Genomic DNA, 24,621 nt, shown 5'->3' with positions numbered 1-24,621 from the left:
TGCTGTTACATCATGTCTTATCCTCCAGAGCTGCACTCACCATTCTGCTGTTTCATCATGTCTTATCCTCCAGAGCTGCACTCACTATTCTGCTGTTACATCATGTCTTATCCTTAAGTCACCTCCAGAGCTGCACTTACCATTCTGCTGTTACATCATGTCTTATCCTCCAGAGCTGCACTCACTATTCTGCTGTTACATCATGTCTTATCCTCCAGTCACCTCCAGAGCTACACTTACCATTCTGCTGTTACATCATGTCTTATCCTCCAGAGCTGCACTCACTATTCTGCTGTTACATCATGTCTTATCCTCCAGTCACCTCCAGAGCTACACTTACCATTCTGCTGTTACATCATGTCTTATCCTCCAGAGCTGCACTCACTATTCTGCTGTTACATCATGTCTTATCCTCCAGAGCTGCACTCACCATTCTGCTGTTACATCATCTCTTATCCTCCAGTCACCTCCAGAGCTGCACTTACCATTCTGCTGTTACATCATCTCTTATCCTCCAGTCACCTCCAGAGCTGCACTTACTATTCTGCTGTTACATCATCTCTTATCCTCCAGTCACCTCCAGAGCTGCACTTACCATTCTGCTGTTACATCATGTCTTATCCTCCAGAGCTGCACTCACTATTCTGCTGTTACATCATGTCTTATCCTCCAGAGCGGCACTCACTATTCTGCTGTTACATCATGTCTTATCCTCCAGTCACCTCCAGAGCTGCACTTACTATTCTGCTGTTGCATCATGTCTTATCCTTCAGAGCTGCACTCACTATTCTGCTGTTACATCAAGTCTTATCCTCCAGAGCTGCACACACTATTCTGCTGTTACATCAAGTCTTATCCTCCAGAGCTGCACTCACTATTCTGCTGTTACATCAAGTCTTATCCTCCGGAGCTGCACTCACTATTCTGCTGTTACATCATGTCCTTTCCTTCAGAGCTGCACTCACTATTCTGCTGTTACATCATGTCTTATCCTCCAGAGCTGCACTCACTATTCTGCTGTTACATCAAGTCTTATCCTCCGGAGCTGCACTCACTATTCTGCTGTTACATCATGTCCTTTCCTTCAGAGCTGCACTCACTATTCAGCTGTTACATCAAGTCTTATCCTCCCGAGCTGCACTCACTATTCTGCTGTTACATCATGTCTTGTCCTCCAGAGCTGCATTCACTATTCTGCTGTTACATTATGTCTTGTCCTCCAGTACTGCACTCAGTATTCTGCTGTTACATCATGTCTTATCCTCCAGTCACCCCCAGAGCTGCGCTCACTATTCTGCTGTTACATCACGTCTTATCCTCCAGAGCTGCACTCACTATTCTGCTGTTACATCTTGTTTTGTCCTCCAGAGCTGCACTCACTATTCTGCTGTTACATCATGTCTTATCACCCAGAGCTGCACTCACTATTCTGCTGTTACATCACGTCTTATCCTCCAGTCACCTCCAGAGCTGCACTCACTATTCTGCTGTTACATTTTGTCTTATCCTCCAGTTACCTCCAGAGCTGCACTCACTATTCTGCTGTTGCATCATGTCTTCTCCTTCAGAGCTGCACTCACTATTCTGCTGTTACATCATGTCTTATCCTCCTGTCACCTTCAGAGCTGCACTCACTATTCTGCTGTTACATCATGTCTTATCCTCCAGTCACCTCCAGAGCTGCACTCACTATTCAGCTGTTACATCAAGTCTTATCCTCCAGAGCGGCACTCACTATTCTGCTGTTACATCATGTCTTATCCTCCAGTCACCTCCAGAGCTGCACTCACTATTCAGCTGTTACATCATGTCCTATCCTCCAGTCACCTCCAGAACTGCACTCAATATTCTGTTGTTATATCAAGTCTTATCCTCCCGAGCTGCACTCACTATTCTGCTGTTACATCATGTCTTGTCCTCCAGAGCTGCATTCACTATTCTGCTGTTACATTATGTCTTGTCCTCCAGTACTGCACTCAGTATTCTGCTGTTACATCATTGCTTATCCTCCAGTCACCCCCAGAGCTGCGCTCACTATTCTGCTGTTACATCACGTCTTATCCTCCAGAGCTGCACTCACTATTCTGCTGTTACATTTTGTTTTGTCCTCCAGAGCTGCACTCACTATTCTGCTGTTACATCATGTCTTATCACCCAGAGCTGCACTCACTATTTTACTGTTACATCATGTCTTATACTCCAGTCACCTCCAGAGCTGCACTCACTATTCTGCTGTTACATTTTGTCTTATCCTCCAGTTACCTCCAGAGCTGCACTCACTATTCTGCTGTTGCATCATGTCTTCTCCTTCAGAGCTGCACTCACTATTCTGCTGTTACATCATGTCTTATCCTCCTGTCACCTTCAGAGCTGCACTCACTATTCTGCTGTTACATCATGTCTTATCCTCCAGTCACCTCTAGAGCTGCACTCACTATTCTGCTGTTACATTTTGTCTTATCCTCCAGTCACCTCCAGAGCTGCACTCACTATTCTGCTGTTGCATCATGTCTTCTCCTTCAGAGCTGCACTCACTATTCTGCTGTTACATCATGTTTTGTCCTCCAGAGCTGCACTCACTATTCTGCTGTTACATCATGTCTTATCCTCCAGTCACCTCCAGAGCTGCGCTCACTATTCTGCTGTCCCTGTGACCCAACTATAAACTTTTGTAGCTGTTTCCATAGTGTAGTAGGAATAACAGAACGTCTTGTGCGAATCCAATATAATACCGATACTTTGCTGCAGCCTGGAATGTTACAGGTGTCCGGATGAATGGATATTTGGTCACTGTCCCTTTAAATGTTGTTTTTAGCAGCTTTACTGGACTTAGAAATCTTGATTTACTTTATGAACGTACTGAACGTGTCCATGTAATGTCTGGGGCTGATGTAAATGTTCTCAGTCCAAAGTTACGGGAACTACCGATGAAGATCTTCACAATATATAGACGTCTCGTTACACAACTCTGGTCTGGACATGGTACCTGTATGTATGAAAAGTGCAGTAACTCCACTGACTCCAACCATAGGCCAACACATCAGTGTATTGCAGAGAGGCCCTTGTCCAGCCTTCTCCTCTCTGGTGTAAACAATAAACTCCCTTGTGGAGATGAATGACTCCTTACAGTATGTACAGGACATAAAAAAGGAAGAATATACACAGGATTGTACCGAGGACGAGCACACGTGGCCTAGGTGTAGGTGCCTAGTCACAATAAAAGCTCAGAAATAGTCACAACTTATTGACTGACGGGACTATTCACCAGTACAGGGATTAGGAGATGTGTTTTGGCAAAAGCCGGGACCGGATTGGTGCCAACCTGTCTGGGGTGTTACGCCTAGCGCTCCGGGTCCCCGCTCCTCCCCGGAGCGCTCACGGCGCCTTTCTCCCTGCAGCTCCCCGGTCAGCGCTGACCGGGAGCGCTGCCCTGTCATGGCCGTTGGGGATGCGATTCGCACAGCGGGACGCGCCCGCTCGCGAATCGCATCCCAGGTCACTTACCCGTTCCCGTCTCCTGCGGTCATGTGCTGGCGCGCGCGGCTCCGCTCTCTAGGGCGCGCGCGCGCCAGCTCCCTGAGACTTAAAGGGCCAGTGCACCAATGATTGGTGCCTGGCCCAATTAGCTTAATTGGTTCCCATCTGTTTCCTGGCTATATCTAGTCTCCTCCCTTGCACTTCCTTGCCGGATCTTGTTGCCCTAGAGCCTAGTGAAAGCGTTTTTGTGTGTTATACCCTGTGTACCAGAACTTTGCTATCTCCCCTGACTACGAACCTTGCCGCCTGCCCCCGACCTTCTGCTACGTCCGACTTTGCTTCTGCCTACTCCCTTGTACCTCGCCTATCTTCAGCAGCCAGAGAGGTGAGCCGTTGCTAGTGGATACGACCTGGTCACTACCGCCGCAGCAAGACCATCCCGCTTTGCGGCGGGCTCTGGTGAAAACCTGTAGTGTCTTAGAACCGGTCCACTAGCACGGTCCTCGCTATCCCTCTCTGGCACAGAGGATCCACCTCCTGCCAGCCGGCATCGTGACAGTAGATCCGGCCATGGATCCCGCTGAGGTTCCCCTGCCAGTTGTCTCTGATATCGCCCGACAGATCGCCCATCTAACCCACCAGCTGTCGGAAGTGTCCACCATTGTGCGCCAACATTCGCAACTTCTTCAGCAATCATCTCCTTCGCCAGCTCCTGCACCTCCTCCGCTGCGAGTGGCCACTCCTAGCCTCCACCTGTCCTTGCCGGACAAATTTAATGGGGACTCTAAGTTTTGCCGTGGCTTTCTTTCGCAATGTTCATTGCACCTGGAGATGATGTCGGACCTGTTTCCCACTGAAAGGTCTAAGGTGGCTTTCGTAGTCAGCCTTCTGTCTGGAAAAGCTCTGTCTTGGGCCACACCGCTCTGGGACCGCAATGACCCCGTCACTGCCTCCGTACACTCCTTCTTCTCGGAAATCCGAAGTGTCTTTGAGGAACCTGCCCGAGCCTCTTCTGCTGAGACTGCCCTGTTGAACCTGGTCCAGGGTAATTCTTCCGTTGGCGAGTATGCCGTACAGTTCCGTACCCTTGCTTCAGAATTATCCTGGAATAATGAGGCACTCTGCGCGACCTTCAAAAAAGGCCTATCCAGTCGCATCAAGGATGTGCTGGCCGCACGAGAGATTCCTGCCAATCTGCAAGAACTCATCCATCTAGCTACCCGCATTGACATGCGTTTTTCTGAGCGACACCAAGAGCTCCGCCAGGAAAAAGACTTAGATCTCTGGGCACCTCTCCCACAGTATCCGTTGCAATCTACGCCTGGGCCTCCCGCCGAGGAGGCCATGCAAGTGGATAAGTCTCGCCTGACCCAGGAAGAGAGGAATCGCCGTAAGGAAGAGAATCTTTGTCTGTACTGTGCCAGTACCGAGCATTTCTTGGTGGATTGCCCTATCCGTCCTCCACGCCTGGGAAACGCACGCACGCACCCAGCTCACGTGGGTGTGGCGTCTCTTGGTTCCAAGTCTGCTCCTCCACGTCTCACGGTACCCGTGCGGATTTCTGCTTCAGCCAGCTCTTCTCTCTCAGCCGTGGCCTGCCTGGACTCTGGAGCTTCTGGAAATTTTATTCGAGAGTCCCTAGTGAATAAATTTCGCATTCCGGTGACCCGTCTTGTCAAGCCACTCCACGTTTCCGCGGTCAACGGAGCCAAGTTGGATTGCACCATACGTTTCCGCACGGAGCCCCTTCTTATGAGCATCGGATCTCATCATGAGAGGATTGAACTTTTGGTCCTCCCCAATTGCACCTCGGAAATTCTCCTTGGACTTCCCTGGCTTCAACTTCATTCCCCTACCCTGGATTGGTCCACTGGGGAGATCAGGAGTTGGGGGTCCTCTTGTTCCAAGAACTGTCTAAAACCGGTTCCCAGTACTCCCTGCCGTGACCCTGTGGTTCCTCCTGTTTCCGGTCCCCCTAAGGTCATTAAGGACTCTGCCTGCCACAGGAAATGCCCCTCCCCCCCTCCCAGTCCCGTCAGGCAAGCCTCTGTGCCACCCCATGGCCCCCGTCCTGGTGTCACACTGCCCCGTGCCAGGTCTCGCCCTCTGCCCTCTCTCCCCATTCCTACTCCTGCGGTTCTGCCTGCCGTTGAGGAATCCCTCCTCCCTTTCCCGGTGTCCTCATCCCAGGGGAGGCAGTTACCCGATAAAGAGAAGGGGAGACCTAAGGGGGGGGGTACTGTTACGCCTAGCGCTCCGGGTCCCCGCTCCTCCCCGGAGCGCTCACGGCGCCTTTCTCCCTGCAGCTCCCCGGTCAGCGCTGACCGGGAGCGCTGCCCTGTCATGGCCGTTGGGGATGCGATTCGCACAGCGGGACGCGCCCGCTCGCGAATCGCATCCCAGGTCACTTACCCGTTCCCGTCTCCTGCGGTCATGTGCTGGCGCGCGCGGCTCCGCTCTCTAGGGCGCGCGCGCGCCAGCTCCCTGAGACTTAAAGGGCCAGTGCACCAATGATTGGTGCCTGGCCCAATTAGCTTAATTGGTTCCCATCTGTTTCCTGGCTATATCTAGTCTCCTCCCTTGCACTTCCTTGCCGGATCTTGTTGCCCTAGAGCCTAGTGAAAGCGTTTTTGTGTGTTATACCCTGTGTACCAGAACTTTGCTATCTCCCCTGACTACGAACCTTGCCGCCTGCCCCCGACCTTCTGCTACGTCCGACTTTGCTTCTGCCTACTCCCTTGTACCTCGCCTATCTTCAGCAGCCAGAGAGGTGAGCCGTTGCTAGTGGATACGACCTGGTCACTACCGCCGCAGCAAGACCATCCCGCTTTGCGGCGGGCTCTGGTGAAAACCTGTAGTGTCTTAGAACCGGTCCACTAGCACGGTCCTCGCTATCCCTCTCTGGCACAGAGGATCCACCTCCTGCCAGCCGGCATCGTGACATGGGGTTTTAGACTATTAGAGGGGTTTTAGACTATTTAGCCATTGGTTGGGAGAATCATGTGACCAAAGCATCATTCATCTGTGTACAGTCATGCAGATTTAACCCTTTACACTCTATTAGACCTCAGTGTATGCAGTTAGTTTGTTGTACAGGACACCACAAGTCCCCAATGTGCATTGGCCGAGAAGATGATTCTGGAACTTCTTTTTGGGTCCGTTCTTATTAAAGGGGTACTCCACTGAAAAAATATTTTAAATCAACTGGTGCCAGAACGATAAACAGATTTGTAAATTACTTCTGTTAAAAAATCTTAATCCTTCCACTACTTATCAGCTGCTGTATGCTTCACAGGAAGTTTTGTAGTACTTTCCAATCTGACCACAGTGCTCTCTGCTGACACCTCTGTCCATGTCAGGAACTGTCCAGAGCAGGAGCAAATCCCCATAGCAAACATATGCTGCTCTGGACAGTTCCTGACATGGACAGAGGTGTCAGCAGAGAGCACTGTGGTCAGATTGAAAAGTAATACAAAACTTCCTGTGAAGCATGCAGCAGCCGATAAGTACTGGAAGGGTTAAGATTTTTATATAGAAGGAATTTAATAGATTAAGATCATATATATAGAAGTAATTTACACTTTTTTTTAATAACTTTCTGGCACCAGTTGATTTGTAAACATTTGTATTCCACTGGCCAGCGTTTGGAACATTTAGTTCTGAACTCTGTTTTCGCGCTGCAGGGGTCGGCCATGCTCCTTGTGACTTCATGGCCGCGCCCCCTCAATGAAAGTCAATGGGAGGGGCGTGACGGTCATCACACCCCCTCCCATAGACTTGCATTGAGGGGGCGTGGCCATAACATCACGAGGGGCATGGCCAGCCCCCGCAGTGTGAAAACAGAGTTCAGAACTAAATGTTCCAAACGCTGGCCAGTGGAGTACCCCTTTAAGAAAACAAATTTATCTTTATGGGATCTCATGAGTTCTATGAAGTTCCGGGGTGAAGTTCTGGGCTTCTCTGAGAAGTCTTTCGCCATCTTGCGGTCTCCATGTGACCTTCCTGGTCTGTGGTGATTGCCCCTCTCAGGCGCCTCCTCCGCTGTGACCTGAGTAGAGGTGAGAACTTCCTGTAGGCCCCGGGGTGAAGTTCTGGGCTCCTCAGAGAAGTCTTCCCCCATCTTGTGGTCTCCATGTGACCTTCCAGGACTGTGGTGATTGCCCCTCTCAGTCTCCTCCTCCGCTGTGACCTTAGTAGTGGTGAGAACTTCCTGTAGGCCCCGGGGTGAAGTTCTGGGCTCCTCTGAGAAGTCTTTCGCCATCTTGTGGTCTCCATGTGACCTTCCTGGACTGTGGTGATTGCCCTTCTCAGTCTCCTCCTCCGCTGTGACCTCAATAGTGGTGAGAACTTCCTGTAGACCCCGGGGTGAAGTTCTGGGCTCCTCGGAGAAGACTTCTGCCATCTTGTGGTCTCCATGTGACCTTCCAGGACTGTGGTGATTGCCCTTCTCAGTATCCTCCTCTTCTGTGACCTTAGTAGTGGTGAGAACTTCCTGTAGGCCCCGGGGTGAAGTTCTGGGCTCCTCAGAGAAGTCTTCGGCCATCTTGTGGTCTCCATGTGACCTTCCAGGACTGTGGTGATTGCCCCTCTCAGTCTCCTCCTCCGCTGTGACCTGAGTAGTGGTGAGAACTTCCTGTAGACCCCGGGGTGAAGTTCTGGGCTCCTCGGAGAAGACTTCTGCCATCTTGCGGTCTCCATGTGACCTTCCAGGACTGTGGTGATTGCCCCTCTCAGTCTCCTCCTCTTCTGTGACCTCAGTAGTGGTGAGAACTTCCTGTAGGCCCCGGGGTGAAGTTCTGAGTTCCAAGAGATGTCATCTGGGATTTTGCGGTCCATGGCTGATCTTGCTGGGACTGTCCAGTCTGTAGTTCTTGTTTGACATCTTCTCTACATCTCCTTCCCATGCGTTCAAGTCCTGCAGGAACGCATGGGAACTGAGTTCCTGCCCTTTTTTTTCCCAAAGCAGGAACACCGTTTCCATTACAAGGACCAGCCCTTGAGTAGAAATCTCGGGTGAGTTCCTACACTTTTTTGGTCACACGCCTTTACCCCAGTCTAGAACCTTGAACATTGGGAAGGTCATAGATGTTCCTACAAGCCAGCAGAATGGTGAGTGCAGCTCTGGATGTGACTGGAGCATAAGGCACAATGTTGACCTCTCCTGTCAGTGGAGAATTTCGTCTCTTACGTGAATCTCTGGCGGCCATTTCTCTGACTCTTTGTTTCTCTTTGCAGGACGAGCGGAATCAGATCCTCATGGCTTACCTGTGGATCCGGCAGGTTTGGTTTGACGCCTACCTGCGCTGGAATAAGGAGGATTACGATGGACTCGATACCATCCGTATACCTAGCAGTTATGTATGGAGACCAGATATAGTCCTATATAACAAGTAGGTCGGATGGCGGTCGAGGCTCATCGGCTCGTGTCCTGGCGGTTTCCAGCCGGGGTCTTGGCCTTTCTTCAGTTCCTCGTTGTTCGGAAGTTCTGTCTGTATCTGGGTAAGGTGAGTGGTGAACAATATGGCCGCCATTACAGCACGGGCTTCTCCTGAATGATGGATCTGCCTAGTTGTGCAGTGATATAGGCATAGACGTCATTCAGGATCCTGGGAAAGCTTGGACCATATTAGTCATCACCCAGCTTTTCCAGAAACAGATATAACTCACAGCTGGTTTATAACTGGGTCTGGAGACATGTTCCTTTTAAAGGGGTACTCCGAACATTTAGTTCCAAATGCTCAGGGTGGTCTGTGGGGGGTTGTGAAATTATGGCCACGCCCCACATGACCTCACACCACGCCCCCTCAGTGCAAGTCTAGGGGAGGGGGCGTGACGGCAGTCACGCCCCCCCCATAGACTTGCACTGAAGGGGCGTGGTGTGACATCACAAGGGGTGTGGCTGTGACGTCACGACCCCCCACAGCCCGCCCCCAGCGTTTGGAACTAAATGTTCGGAACGCTGGGGCAGTGGAGTACCCCTTTAATGGGGTACTCCACTGGAAAACATTTTCTTTTATATCAAATGGTGACAGAAAGTTAAACAGATTTGTAAATTACTTCTATTTAAAAATCTTAATCCTTCCAGTACTTATCAGCTGCTGTTGTGTAGTTCTTTCCATTCTGACCACAGTGCTCTCTGCTGACACCTCTGTCTATTTTAGGAACTGTCCTGAGTAGGAGCAAATCCCCACAGCAAACCTCTCCTGCTCCGGACAGTTCCTGACACGGACAGAGGTGTCAGCAGAGAGCACTGTGAAATTCAAAATGAAATGCACTTCCTCTGTAGTATACAGCTGCTAATAAGTACTGGAAGGATTAAGATTTTTAAATAAAAATTATTTACAAATCTGTTTAACTTTCTGGGACCAGTTGATTGGAAAAAATGTTTTCCAGTGGAGTACCCCTTTAAGACCCGGGTGTGACCATCTCGGAGAGGCTCTGTCTTTCTACAGACCACCGGTGGAGGATGGATCCAGAGACCTTCTGTGACCCGGGAGGTCTCTCCGCACCGGCTCCATGTGTTGTATGACTCTGCAGGGATTTCAGCGCCATGTTGTGCCAGGAGAGAAGGTGAAACACAATCGCAGGCGCAGCTGCTGCCCGAGGCGGCTCATGTTCTTCGGCAGAGGTGACTCTCAGAGCCCTGCGACCGAATTACAACTTTGCATCTAATAACTGGGAGTAGATCTCGCGGGTGAAATGCTCGTTGTACTTCCCTAATGGAAGGGGTCCCTGCCTCGTGGACTGTGGCGCCCCCTACTGCTGGGTCCCGTATAATGCTGAGTGTGTAAACCTGGACTGATCCTGAGTTACATCATGTCTCGTAATATAGTCAGACGATTGCACCGAGGACTATCCCTATAAGATAAGGGACTGCACCGAGGGCTATCCCTATAAGATAAGGGACTGCACCGAGGACTATCACTATAAGATAAGGGACTGCACCGAAGGCTATCACTATAAGATAAGGGACTGCACCGAGGGCTATCCCTATAAGATAAGGGACTGCACCGAGGACTATCACTATAAGATAAGGGACTGCACCGAAGGCTATCACTATAAGATAAGGGACTGCACCGAGGACTATCCCTATAAGATAAGGGACTGCACCGAGGACTATCCCTATAAGATAAGGGACTGCACCGAGGGCTATCCCTATAAGATAAGGGACTGCACCGAGGACTATCACTATAAGATAAGGGACTGCACCGAAGGCTATCACTATAAGATAAGGGACTGCACCGAGGACTATCCCTATAAGATAAGGGACTGCACCGAGGACTATCACTATAAGATAAGGGACTGCACCGAAGGCTATCACTATAAGATAAGGGACTGCACCGAGGGCTATCCCTATAAGATAAGGGACTGCACCGAGGACTATCCCTATAAGATAAGGGACTGCACCGAGGACTATCCCTATAAGATAAGGGACTGCACCGAGGACTATCCCTATAAGATAAGGGACTGCACCGAGGACTATCCCTATAAGATAAGGGACTGCACCGAGGACTATCCCTATAAGATAAGGGACTGCACCGAGGACTATCACTATAAGATAAGGGACTGCACCGAGGACTATCCCTATAAGATAAGGGACTGCACCGAGGACTATCCCTATAAGATAAGGGACTGCACCGAGGACTATCCCTATAAGATAAGGAACTGCACCGAGGACTATCACTATAAGATAAGGGACTGCACCGAGGACTATCACTATAAGATAAGGGACTGCACCGAGTACTATCCCTATAAGATAAGCGACTGCACCAAGGACTATCCCTATAAGATAAGGGACTGCACCGAGGACTGTCCCTATAAGATAAGGGACTGCACCGAGGACTATCACTATAAGATAAGGGACTGCACCGAGGACTATCACTATAAGATAAGGGACTGCACCGAGGACTATCACTATAAGATGAGGGACTGCACCGAGGACTATCCCTATAAGATAAGGGACTGTACCGAGGACTATCCCTATAAGATAAGGGACTGCACCGAGGGCTATCCCTATAAGATAAGGGACTGCACCGAGGACTATCACTATAAGATAAGGGACTGCACCGAGGACTATCACTATAAGATGAGGGACTGCACCGAGGACTATCCCTATAAGATAAGGGACTGCACCGAGGACTATCACTATAAGATAAGGGACTGCACCAAGGACTATCACTATAAGATAAGGGACTGCACCGAGGACTATCACTATAAGATAAGGGACTGCACCGAGTACTATCCCTATAAGATAAGCGACTGCACCAAGGACTATCCCTATAAGATAAGGGACTGCACCGAGGACTGTCCCTATAAGATAAGGGACTGCACCGAGGACTATCACTATAAGATAAGGGACTGCACCGAGGACTATCACTATAAGATAAGGGACTGCACCGAGGACTATCACTATAAGATGAGGGACTGCACCGAGGACTATCCCTATAAGATAAGGGACTGCACCGAGGACTATCCCTATAAGATAAGGGACTGCACCGAGGGCTATCCCTATAAGATAAGGGACTGCACAGAGGACTATCCCTATAAGATAAGGGACTGCACCGAGGACTATCACTATAAGATAAGGGACTGCACCGAGGACTTTCCCTATAAGATAAGGGACTGCACCGAGGACTATCCCTATAAGATAAGGGACTGCACCGAGGGCTATCCCTATAAGATAAGGGACTGCACAGAGGACTATCCCTATAAGATAAGGGACTGCACCGAGGACTATCCCTATAAGATAAGGGACTGCACCGAGGACTATCCCTATAAGATAAGGGACTGCACCGAGGGCTATCCCTATAAGATAAGGGACTGCACAGAGGACTATCCCTATAAGATAAGGGACTGCACCGAGGACTATCACTATAAGATAAGGGACTGCACCGAGGACTTTCCCTATAAGATAAGGGACTGCACAATGTGATGGTGAGAGAGGCCTGTAGGTATCGGGATGAAGTTCTGGCTTCTTAGAAATGACTTTAAGTATCTTGTGTTCTCCATCAGATCTCCCTGGACTGTGGTGGTCTCTGCCTGACAATGTAGAGGTCATGTAGGTCTCTGCCTGACAATGTAGAGGTCATGTAGGTCTCTGCCTGACAATGTAGAGGTCATGTAGGTCTCTGCCTGACAATGTAGATGTCATGTAGGTCTCTGCCTGACAATGTAGATGTCATGTAGGTCTCTTCCTGCCCCCCCCCCCACCATGTAGATGTCATGTAGGTCTCTTCCTGGCCTCCCACCATGTAGATGTCATGTAGGTCTCTTCCTTGTCCCCCACCATGTAGAGGTCATGTAGGTCTCTTCCTGGCCCCCCACCATGTAGAGGTCATGTAGGTCTCTCCCTGGCCCCCCATCATGTAGATGTCATGTAGGTCTCTCCCTGGCCCCCCATCATGTAGATGTCATGTAGGTCTCTCCCTGGCCCCCATCATGTAGATGTCATGTAGGTCTCTTCCTGGCCCCCACCATGTAGATGTCATGTAGGTCTCTTCCTGGCCCCCCACCATGTAGATGTCATGTAGGTCTCTGCCTGGTCCCCCACCATGTAGATGTCATGTAGGTCTCTTCCTGCCCCCCCCCCCCCACCATGTAGATGTCATGTAAGTCTCTTCCTGGATCCCCACCATGTAGATGTCGTGTAGGTCTCTTCCTGGCCCCCCACCATGTAGATGTCATGTAGGTCTCTGCCTGGTCCCCCACCATGTAGATGTCATGTAGGTCTCTGCCTGGTCCCCCACCATGTAGATGTCATGTAGGTCTCTTCCTGCCCCCCCCCCCCACCATGTAGATGTCATGTAAGTCTCTTCCTGGATCCCCACCATGTAGATGTCGTGTAGGTCTCTTCCTGGCCCCCCATCATGTAGATGTCATGTAGGTCTCTTCCTGGCCCCCACCATGTAGATGTCATATAGGTCTCTTCCTGCCCCCCCCACCATGTAGATGTCATGTAGGTCTCTTCCTGGCCCCCCACCATGTAGATGTCATGTAGGTCTCTTCCTGGACCCCCACCATGTAGATGTCATGTAAGTCTCTTCCTGGCCCCCCACCATGTAGATGTCATGTAGGTCTCTTCCTGGTCCCCCACCATGTAGATGTCATGTGGGTCTCTTCCTGGCCCCCCACCATGTAGATGTCATGTAAGTCTCTTCCTGGCCCCCCACCATGTAGATGTCATGTGGGTCTCTTCCTGGTCCCCCACCATGTAGATGTCATGTAGCTCTCTTCCTGGCCCCCCACCATGTAGATGTCATGTAGGTCTCTTCCTGGCCCCTCCCCATGTAGATGTCATTTAGGTCTCTTCCTGCCCCCCCCCCCTCGATGTAGATGTCATGTAGGTCTCTTCCTAGTCCCCCACCATGTAGATGTCATGTGGGTCTCTTCCTGGTCCCCCACCATGTAGATGTCATGTAGGTCTCTTCCTGGCCCCCCACCATGTAGATGTCATGTAGGTCTCTTCCTGGCCCCACCATGTAGATGTCATGTAGGTCTCTTCCTTGTCCCCCACCATGTAGATGTCATTTAGGTCTCTTCCTGGCCCTCCATCATGTAGATGTCATGTAGGTCTCTGCCTTGTCCCCCACCATGTAGATGTCATGTAGGTCTCTTCCTGGCCCCCCACCATGTAGATGTCATTTAGGTCTCTTCCTGGCCCCCACCATGTAGATGTCATGCAAGTCTCTTCCTGGCCCCCCACCATGTAGATGTCATGTAGGTCTCTTCCTGCCCCCCCCCCCACCATGTAGATGTCATGTAGGTCTCTTCCTGGCCCCCCCACCATGTAGATGTCATGTAGGTCTATTCCTGGCCCCCACCATGTAGATGTCATGTAGGTCTCTTCCTGGCCCCCCACCATGTAGATGTCATGTAGGTCTCTTCCTGGTCCCCACCTTGTAGATGTCATGTAAGTCTCTTCCTGGCCCCCACCATGTAGATGTCGTGTAGGTCTCTTCCTGGCCCCCCACCATGTAGATGTCGTGTAGGTCTCTTCCTGGCCCCCCACCATGTAGATGTCATGTAGGTCTCTTCCTGGCCCCCCACCATGTAGATGTCATATAGGTCTCTTCCTGGCCCCCCACCATGTAGATGTCGTGTAGGTCTCTTCCTGGCCCCTCACCATGTAGATGTTGTGTAGGTCTCTTCCTGGTCCCCACCATGTAGATGTCATGTAGGTCTATTCCTGGCCCCCACCATGTAGATGTCATGTAGGTCTCTTTCTGGCCCCTCACTATGTAGATGTCGTGTAGGTCCTTCTATCTAATGGTAGCCTTTTGCATTGCATCCTGTAGATCTGGGGATAAACTTCTGGCTTTGCAGAGACATCCTCTGACATTTTGTGATATTATTGGACAGTGTTGGTCTTCTTCTGACACCCGCTATGTAGATATTAAGTGCCTGGCCTCTCTGTATTGTTCACCTCCTACACTTTGTCCTTTGTAGTGGTAGGAACTTTGTGTAGGACCTGGAATGGCGTTGACATCTTCTGGCATCTTGTGTTCTCCACATGGTCTTCCCAATAGAATGGTGAATGCAGCTCTGACTGTGGCTGGAGCGTAAGACATGACTGCTCAGGATCAGTACAGTAAGGTCTATGCTGGGAATGATCATGAGCCCCGTTTTGTTTTTCAGCGCTGATGACCAGTTCACAGGCTCAATGGAAACTAACGTAGTGATCAGATATGATGGGCAAATCATGTGGGACTCTCCGGCCATCACCAAAAGCTCTTGTAAAGTGGATGTCTCCTTCTTCCCATTCGATGGTCAGCAATGTCGCTTGACCTTTGGCTCCTGGACGTATAATGGAAATCAGATTGACATCCTGAACCACCTGGACACGGGGGATCTGACGGACTTTGTGGAGAACGTTGAGTGGGAGGTGCTGGGAATGCCAGCCAAGAAGAACGTGATCACCTATGGCTGCTGCTCGGAACCATACCCCGATGTCACCTACACCCTAATGTTAAAGAGGAGGGCTTCATTCTACATCTTCAACCTTCTTCTTCCTTGCGTGATGATCTCTTTCCTGGCACCGCTAGGTTTCTACCTCCCAGCAGACTCTGGAGAGAAGGTGTCTCTGGGTGTCACCGTCCTCTTAGCCCTCACTGTGTTCCAGCTGCTTGTGGCTGAGAGCATGCCACCATCCGAAAATGTGCCACTCATCGGTGAGTACCAAAACAGCAAAACCAGGGTCCTCCGTGAGGGTAGGAACTCAGGGGGACTATGGGGGAGATTTATCAAAACCTGTCGAGAGGAAAAGTTGATGAGTTGCCCATAGCAACCAATCAGATCGCTTCTTTCATTTTTCAGAGGATTTTTTCAAACTTTTCCTCTGGACGGGTTTTGATAAATCTCCCCCTATATTCCTAAATGCCACAATTACTTGTTCTAGACCATCTCGAGGAATAGTAGGGTTCATGTGGGAATGTCAGTCTGAGGGGAAACAGGACATTATAAGTCACCACTGACATACAAACTGTGCACTCCAAGATACATCACCGAAACAGCAATTACACCTTACCGCACCTTCCTCAGCTTTAGGGTCACACATAGCTACTGAATGCCCTCGGCCTCCTTCTTTGCCCGTGTGTCCTGGTTTGTCTGCTCGTAGCAGCAATTCACCTGAGCTTCAGGTTGCGTGCGCGCATGGGCATGTCTGTGAAACCACTGCGCATGGTGCGCGCGCCTCACAGCTCAGTCTGTGTCTGCTAGTAGTGGCGTCCTTCTGCTAAGAGCAAACAAAGCAGGACACACGGGCAAAGTAAGAGGCTGACTCTAGGGTGGTCAGAAGAGCATCCGCAGTGTCAAATAGACTGCGGGTGTGCTACGTGTGACCCTATCCTTAGTCTTTTTTATGTGGGGACTGTAGAATATTACATTGTTGTCTGGTGCGTGTCTCTGATATTCTTATATTGGGTTGTGGCTTTCCCTAACCAGACCTTGGAATCCTGACAAATGTAAGTCAGGGTGGGAGGCTTTGGCTGCTGGTAACTAGAGATGAGCGAACTTACAGTAAATTCGATTCGTCACGAACTTCTCGGCTCGGCAGTTGATAACTTTTCCTGCATAAATTAGTTCAGCTTTCAGGTGCTCCCGTGGGCTGGAAAATGTGGATACAGTCCTAGGAGACTCTTTTCTAGGAATGTATCCACCTTTTCCAGCCCACCGGAGCACCTGAAGGCCGAACTAATTTATGCAGGATGTCATCAACTGCCGAGCCGAGAAGTTTGTGACGAATCGAATCTACTGTAAGTTCGCTCATCTCTACTGGTAACTCCAAAGATGTAGGGATTTGACCATTCATTGAAAAGAAAGGTGAAGTTCCTTAAAGGGGTACTCCGCCCCTAGAAATCTTATCTCCTATCCAGATCTCGGCTGCAGCAACCCCTGTCATCTGGTGCACAGAGCAAACTGCGCTCTGTGCCGGATGACTGGCGATGCGGGGCAGAGTCTTGTGATGTCATGGCCATGCCCCCTCAGTGCAAGTCTATGGGAGGGGGCGTGGCGGTGATGCCACGAATGGGGCGCCGTAATGTTACGAGCCTCTAGAGCTGCACCCGACGCTCTAAACGAACGCCGGGTGCAGCAGGGAGATTGCGGGAGTCCCCAGCAGTGGGACCCTGTGATCAGACATCTTATCCCCTATCCTTTGGATAGGGGATGAGATGTCTAGGGGCGGAGTACCTCTTTAAGGAGCAGATATCTTCATAGGTGGGACATAAGCAAAATGACTCTGGGATGGATGAAATATCTAAGGTTCAGAGGTGTGATCATGGAGGTCAGTGGATGGGGAGAAGGCCTCCTCTTTAATATCCTTGACTGCTGGGCGGTGATTGGAAAAATTAAAGCGGGGTAACAATAACAGGAACTGTGTTATAGTAAATGATCTGAAGCAGGACCTTGCTGAAACTACACAAATGGAAACCAGGGACTGGTGGATGAAGTTATGGACAGTTCCAGAACCTAGAAATGCTTAGTACCAGAAGTATACAGATTGCTGGGTATGGTGATCCTCTGCTTAGTATAGCCTCCTCCTACTTCTCCTAGGCACTGGAGTTCCACAGCTCCACTAGGCCATCTCTCGTGAAATGTCTCTTATTTCCGCAGTTTATGTAGCCTAATTTATCCTTTATCTAATATCTTTGTTCTTGATATATCAGGTTCTGTTGTCTTTCTCTCTCCATAGGGAAATATTACATCGCCACCATGACAATGATCACGGCCTCCACAGCCCTGACCATCTTCATAATGAATATTCACCATTGTGGCCCAGAAGCAAAACCCGTCCCCAAATGGGCAAAGAAATTTATTTTACAATATATGTCACGGATATTCTTTGTGTATGAGGTAGGGGAAAGCTGCAGAAGACCGAAACCTGAGGCTGAGAAAGCCCCCACCGTACAGGTCATAAATGGACAAGCCAAACGGGAGGACCCAGGAGCCATACTGAAAAACTGTCAAGAGGGCGACCTCAAGGGATCCACCACCAAGGAAGGCCTGAACTGGGGGCAGGAAAATGCTTCAAGTAATGGCCACGGTGCATGGAAGGAACCTGGAAAGTATGAGAACCAGTCTGGGGGTGGGAAAGGCCATGGGTTCAGTGAGTGCCCCAAGAGCCATTGCCTGTGCCACAATGAGCGCCTGCTGAAAAACATTGAATATATGGCCAACTGCTTCAGAGAGCAAAAGGCAGCGCAGAAACGGACTGGGGAATGGAAGAAAGTGGCCAAGGTGATGGACCGGTTCTTCATGTGGGTGTTCTTCATCATGGTGTTCTTTATGAGTGTGCTTATTATGGGCAAAGCCATCTGAGATATGTCGTCTAAGGTTAAAGCTTCTTCAATCATCATGGGTCCATAATGTCCATTCTGTCCACCCGGCCTGGCTAGGTAATGTGTATACCATCTTGTCCAAGCTCCACATCAGTGCCCGCGCAGACATGTCATACTTGTAAAGGGCTGGGGTAATGACCGGCAAAACTAGAGATACATTCTCCATAGAAAACATTTAGGAGGTCAAAGGTTCTCCAGCCGTTACCTGTCTACAGGTTCAAGTATGATGGTTTTTAGAACATTGGTTTTATATTAAAACCTCATGGCCATTATTAGTCAGAAGGAGCTAAGTATAAGTGTATCAACCACAGATGGATATTGTCCATAGAGAAGACTAAAAACAGTTCTTTAGGTGAAGTGCTGGTTCCCATAGGTCTTGCTCATGACGGACAACCACTGAATGCACTTGTTATGGGCAAATATATTGTGTGTAAAAACAGAAGGGCAACCAATAGACAAGTATGATCAACAGCTCATTATACCCTCCATAACCATACATCTTCCACAGATATTGTTTATACAGCCAATACACAGCTTGTGGGCTTAGACTGGTAGCCATACTGTAACACTCACGGTTAGAAGACAGGAACACTGGAGGTACTGGATCCACTGGACATGCATGGCAGATGACACGGGCCGTGCCAGGGAGCGGAGTCTAAGGTGCCGCAGGTTTTCACTAGAGCCCACCACAAAGCAGGTTAGTCTTGCTGTGGCAGGCGGCACCCAGGTCGCTACCCCTGGCATGACTCGACCACACAGGCGGCTGAGGAGATTCAAGGCACAGGAGCGATACAGCAACTCGTAGTCAGGGTAGCAGAAGGTCAGGGCTGGCAACACAGGTGCGTAGTCAGGAATGTAGCAGGAGGTCAGTAGACAAGGGGGTCAGATACACGGCAAGGCAAGACTTAGTAACGCTTTCTCAATGGCACAAGGCAACAAAGATCTGGCAGGAATGTGTGGGAGATGCAGGAATTTAGAAGTGAGGCACAGGTGTTAGACTTAATTATGGGAGTGCCCTTTAATTCTTATAGCTCCGGCGTGCGTGCGCCCTAGGAGATGGGGACACGCACGCCGGAGCTGAGAGGCAGGGGAGGAGACAGCAGTGGACCGTGGTGAGTGACGGGCTGGGATTCGCATGTGGGCGCATCCCGCGATGCGAATCTCAGCCCCGCCGGCTGGAGGAGAGAGCGGGGCAATGCGCTCACGGCCATCGTGTGCGGCCGGAGCGCAAACCGTAACACATACACTTCCAAACCCTCCAAAGTTCCCCTCCAAAAAAAACTTTTTCCATCTATATGTCTCTACCCCCCTCCAGACTCTTCAGTAGATCCTCCAGATTCCTCTATGCTCTCCAAACCCATCTGTCCTCTCCATACTCTGTTCTCTCTAGATCCATCTATCTCCACATCACTCCTTAGTACTCTCCAGACCCCTCTTTCTCATTTAGACTACTATGTTTGTTCCAGACTCCTCTGTCTTCCTCTAAATCCCCCTGTCCTCCTCCTGTTCCTTCTGACTCCTCCAGACCCCTATATTCTCCGCAGGCCCCTATGTAACCTCCAGATTCTTCTCCAGACTCTTCCTTCCTCTACAGATCCTTCTTTCTCCTCCATATTTCTCCAGTTCCATATTGTTATAACTTTATCTCCAATATAGTATAGGGGAGAGCTATTAGTTCTCTAGTCCCACCAAAATCATCAGGTTCACGCACAACGTTTAAGGGTATGGTAAACATTCTAGAGCAGATTAGGTAATTGTCCAACCCTCCGGCCCTCCTGGAGTCTACAGACATCACTTGATATACATTGTAATGGAGGAAGGTTCCCAGTCATTTTGGACTCACAGATTCCATAGCTTTGGACAATCCATGACCACATTATTCTTCATTTCATCCAATACCGTTCTGATGATCCTATATGTATGTATGATCCTGTACATGTTCCGAGGCCATCGAGGGTGTATATGGAATAATAAAAATACATTGTCCAAGTCTCTGATATGTTGGTCAGTAAGAACGTTGTGTCTTCTCCTGGTTCATCTATAAAGGACGCAGTATATATATATATATATATATATATATATATATATATATATATATACTGCCCTAATGTAATGCCAAAAACCTATTGTAATGAAGAGTCAGGATGTATAATGAAGAGATGGGGGTGTAATGAAGAGATGGGGGTGTAATGAAGAGACAGAGGAGTGTAATGAAGAGACAGGGGAGTGTAATGAAGAGACAGGGGTGTAATGAAGAGACAGGGGAGTGAAATAAAGAGATGGAGATGTAATGAATAGACAGGGGGTGTAATGAAGAGACAGGGGGTGTAATGAAGAGACAGGGGTGTAATGAATAGACAGGGGGTGTAAGGAAGAGACAGGGGGTGTAAGGAAGAGACAGAGGAGTGTAATGAAAAGACAGGGGAGTGTAATGAAGAGACAGAGGAGTGTAATGAAAAGACAGGGGAGTGTAATGAAGAGACAGGGGTGTAATGAAGAGACAGGGGAGTGAAATAAAGAGATGGAGATGTAATGAATAGAAAGTGGGTGTAATGAATAGACAGAGGGTGTAATGAAGAGACAGGGGGTGTAATGAAGAGACAGGGGGTGCAATGAATAGACAGGGGGTGTAAGGAAGAGACAGGGGGTGTAATGAAGAGACAGAGGAGTGTAATGAAAAGACAGGGGAGTGTAATGAAGAGACAGGGGTGTAATGAAGAGACAGGGGAGTGTAATGAAGAGACAGGGGGTGTAATGAAGAGACAGAGGAGTGTAATGAAAAGACAGGGGAGTGTAATGAAGAGACAGGGATGTAAGGAAGAGACAGGGGGTGTAATGAAGAGACAGGGGAGTGTAATGAAAAGACAGGGGAGTGTAATGAAGAGACAGGTGTGTAATGAAGAGACAGGGGAGTGAAATAAAGAGATGGAGATGTAATGAATAGACAGTGGGTGTAATGAATAGACAGGGGGTGTAATGAAGAGACAGGGGGTGTAATGAAGAGACAGGGGGTGTAATGAATAGACAGGGGGCGTAAGGAAGAGACGGGGTGTAATGAAGAGACAGAGGAGTGTAATGAAAAGACAGGGGTGTAATGAAGAGACAGGAGTGTAATGAAAAGACGGAGTGTAATGAAGAGACAGGGGAGTGAAATAAAGAGATGGAGATGTAATGAATAGACAGGGGGTGTAATGAAGTGATGGGGGTGTAATGAAGTGATGGGGGTGTAATGAAGAGACAGGGGGTGTAATGAAGAGACAGGGAGTGTAATGAAGAGATGGGGGGGTGTATTGAAAAGATAAGGAGTGTAATAAAGAGATGGGGGTGTAAAGAATAGACAGAGGAGGTGTAATGATGAGACGGGGTGTAATAAAGAGACAGAGATGTAATGAATAGACGGGGTGTAATGAAGAGACAGGGAGTGTAATAAAGAGATGGAGATGTAATAAAGAGACAGGGGGTGTAGTGAAGAGACAGGGGTGTAATGAAGAGACGGGAGTGTAATGAAGAGACAGGGGAGTAATGAAGAGTCAGGTGAGTGTAATGAAGAGATGGGGGTGTAATGAAGAGAGAGGGGGTGTAATAAAGAGACAGGTGTAATGAAGAGACGGTGTGTAATGAAGAGACAGGGGGTGTAATGAAGAGACAGGGGAGTGTAATGAAGAGACAGGGGGTGTAATAAAGAGGCAGGTGTAATGAAGAGACAGGGGGTGTAATAAAGAGACAGGTGTAATGAAGAGACGGTGTGTAATGAAGAGACAGGGGGTGTAATGAAGAGACAGGGGAGTGTAATGAAGAGACAGGGGGTGTAATAAAGAGAGGTGTAATGAAGAGACGGTGTGTAATGAAGAGACAGGGGGTGTAATGAAGAGACAGGGGAGTGTAATGCAGAGACAGGGGGTGTAATAAAGAGACAGAGGTGTAATGAAGAGACAGCAGGTGTAATGAAGAGACAGGGGAGTGTAATGAAGAGACGGGGTGTAATAAAGAGACAGAGGTGTAATGAAAAGACAGGGGGTGTAATGAAGAGAGGGGGGTGTAATGAAGAGACAGGGGAGTGTAATGAAAAGACAGGGGAGTGTAATGAAGAGATGGGAGTATAATGAAGAGACAGGGGAGTGTAATGAAGAAACGGGAGTGTAATGAAGAGATGGGAGTGTAATGAAGAGACGGGAGTGTAATGAAGACACAGGGATGTAATGAAGAGACAGGGGAGTGTAATGAAGAGACGGGAGTGTAATGAAGAGGGGGGTGTAATGAAGAGACAGGAGAGTGTAATGAAAAGATGGGAGTGTAATGAAGAGACAGGGAGTGTAATAAAGAGATGGAGATGTAATAAAGAGACAGGGGGTGTAGTGAAGAGACAGGGGTGTAATGAAGAGACGGGAGTGTAATGAAGAGACAGGGGAGTAATGAAGAGTCAGGTGAGTGTAATGAAGAGATGGGGGTGTAATAAAGAGACAGGGGGTGTAATGAAGAGACAGGGGGTGTAATAAAGAGACAGGTGTAATGAAGAGACGGTGTGTAATGAAGAGACAGGGGGTGTAATGAAGAGACAGGGGAGTGTAATGAAGAGACAGGGGGTGTAATAAAGAGGCAGGTGTAATGAAGAGACAGGGGGTGTAATAAAGAGACAGGTGTAATGAAGAGACGGTGTGTAATGAAGAGACAGGGGGTGTAATGAAGAGACAGGGGAGTGTAATGAAGAGACAGGGGGTATAATAAAGAGAGGTGTAATGAAGAGACGGTGTGTAATGAAGAGACAGGGGGTGTAATGAAGAGACAGGGGAGTGTAATGCAGAGACAGGGGGTGTAATAAAGAGACAGAGGTGTAATGAAGAGACAGCAGGTGTAATGAAGAGACAGGGGAGTATAATGAAGAGACGGGGTGTAATAAAGAGACAGAGGTGTAATGAAAAGACAGGGGGTGTAATGAAGAGAGGGGGGTGTAATGTAGAGACAGGGGAGTGTAATGAAAAGACAGGGGAGTGTAATGAAGAGATGGGAGTATAATGAAGAGACAGGGGAGTGTAATGAAGAAACAGGGGAGTGTAATGAAGAGATGGGAGTGTAATGAAGAGACGGGAGTGTAATGAAGACACAGGGATGTAATGAAGAGACAGGGGAGTGTAATGAAGAGACAGGGGAGTGTAATGAAAAGGGGGGTGTAATGAAGAGACAGGAGAGTGTAATGAAAAGACGGGAGTGTAATGAAGAGATGGGAGTGTAATGAAGAAACAGGGGAGTGTAATGAAGAAACAGGGGAGTGTAATGAAGAGATGGGAGTGTAATGAAGAGACGGGAGTGTAATGAAGACACAGGGATGTAATGAAGAGACAGGGGAGTGTAATGAAGAGACGGGTGTAATAAAGAGACGGAGGTGTAATGAAGAGACAGAGGTGTATTGAAGAGACAGGGGAGTGTAATGAAGAGACAGGGGTGTAATCAAGAGACAGAGGTGTAATGAAGAGACAGGGGAGTGTAATGAAGAGAAAGGGGAGTGTAATGAAGAGATGGGAGTGTAATGATTAGACAGGGGAGTGTAATGAAGAGATAGGGGGTGTAATAAAGAGACAGAGGTGTAATGAAGAGATGGGGGTGTAATGAAGAGACAGGTGTGTAATGAAGAGACAGGGGAGTGAAATAAAGAGATGGAGATGTAATGAATAGACAGTGGGTGTAATGAATAGACAGGGGGTGTAATGAAGAGACAGGGGGTGTAATGAAGAGACAGGGGGTGTAATGAATAGACAGGGGGCGTAAGGAAGAGACGGGGTGTAATGAAGAGACAGAGGAGTGTAATGAAAAGACAGGGGTGTAATGAAGAGACAGGAGTGTAATGAAAAGACAGGGAGTGTAATGAAGAGACAGGGGAGTGAAATAAAGAGATGGAGATGTAATGAATAGACAGGGGTGTAATGAAGAGACAGGGGAGTGTAATGAAGTGATGGGGGTGTAATGAAGTGATGGGGGTGTAATGAAGAGACAGGGGGTGTAATGAAGAGACAGGGAGTGTAATGAATAGATGGGGGGTGTATTGAAAAGATAAGGAGTGTAATAAAGAGATGGGGGTGTAATGAATAGACAGGAGGTGTAATGATGAGACGGTGTGTAATAAAGAGACAGAGATGTAATGAATAGACGGGGTGTAATGAAGAGACAGGGAGTGTAATAAAGAGATGGAGATGTAATAAAGAGACGGGGTGTAGTGAAGAGACAGGGGTGTAATGAAGAGACGGGAGTGTAATGAAGAGACAGGGGAGTAATGAAGAGTCATGTGAGTGTAATGAAGAGATGGGGGTGTAATGAA

At 48.9% G+C, this 24,621-nt stretch overlaps 1 protein-coding gene across 1 annotated transcript in view; it reads left to right on the top strand.

Annotated features, from left to right (window-relative positions):
• CHRNA9 (cholinergic receptor nicotinic alpha 9 subunit) overlaps positions 1 to 20,308 on the top strand; it is a 61,843-nt gene extending 41,535 nt beyond the window's left edge. Inside the window, exons 3-5 of the mRNA XM_056553738.1 lie at positions 8,713 to 8,867; positions 15,112 to 15,644; positions 17,666 to 20,308. Coding sequence (XP_056409713.1) covers positions 8,713 to 8,867; positions 15,112 to 15,644; positions 17,666 to 18,291 — 1,314 coding nt within the window. The 3' untranslated portion in view covers positions 18,292 to 20,308. The remainder of the gene's footprint in view (positions 1 to 8,712; positions 8,868 to 15,111; positions 15,645 to 17,665) is intronic.
• Positions 20,309 to 24,621: the final 4,313 nt, after the last annotated feature.

The sequence above is a fragment of the Hyla sarda genome, unplaced genomic scaffold (assembly GCF_029499605.1).
Source record: "Hyla sarda isolate aHylSar1 unplaced genomic scaffold, aHylSar1.hap1 scaffold_375, whole genome shotgun sequence".
NCBI lineage: Eukaryota > Metazoa > Chordata > Amphibia > Anura > Hylidae > Hyla > Hyla sarda.
This window is presented reverse-complemented; position numbering and strand designations above follow the sequence as displayed.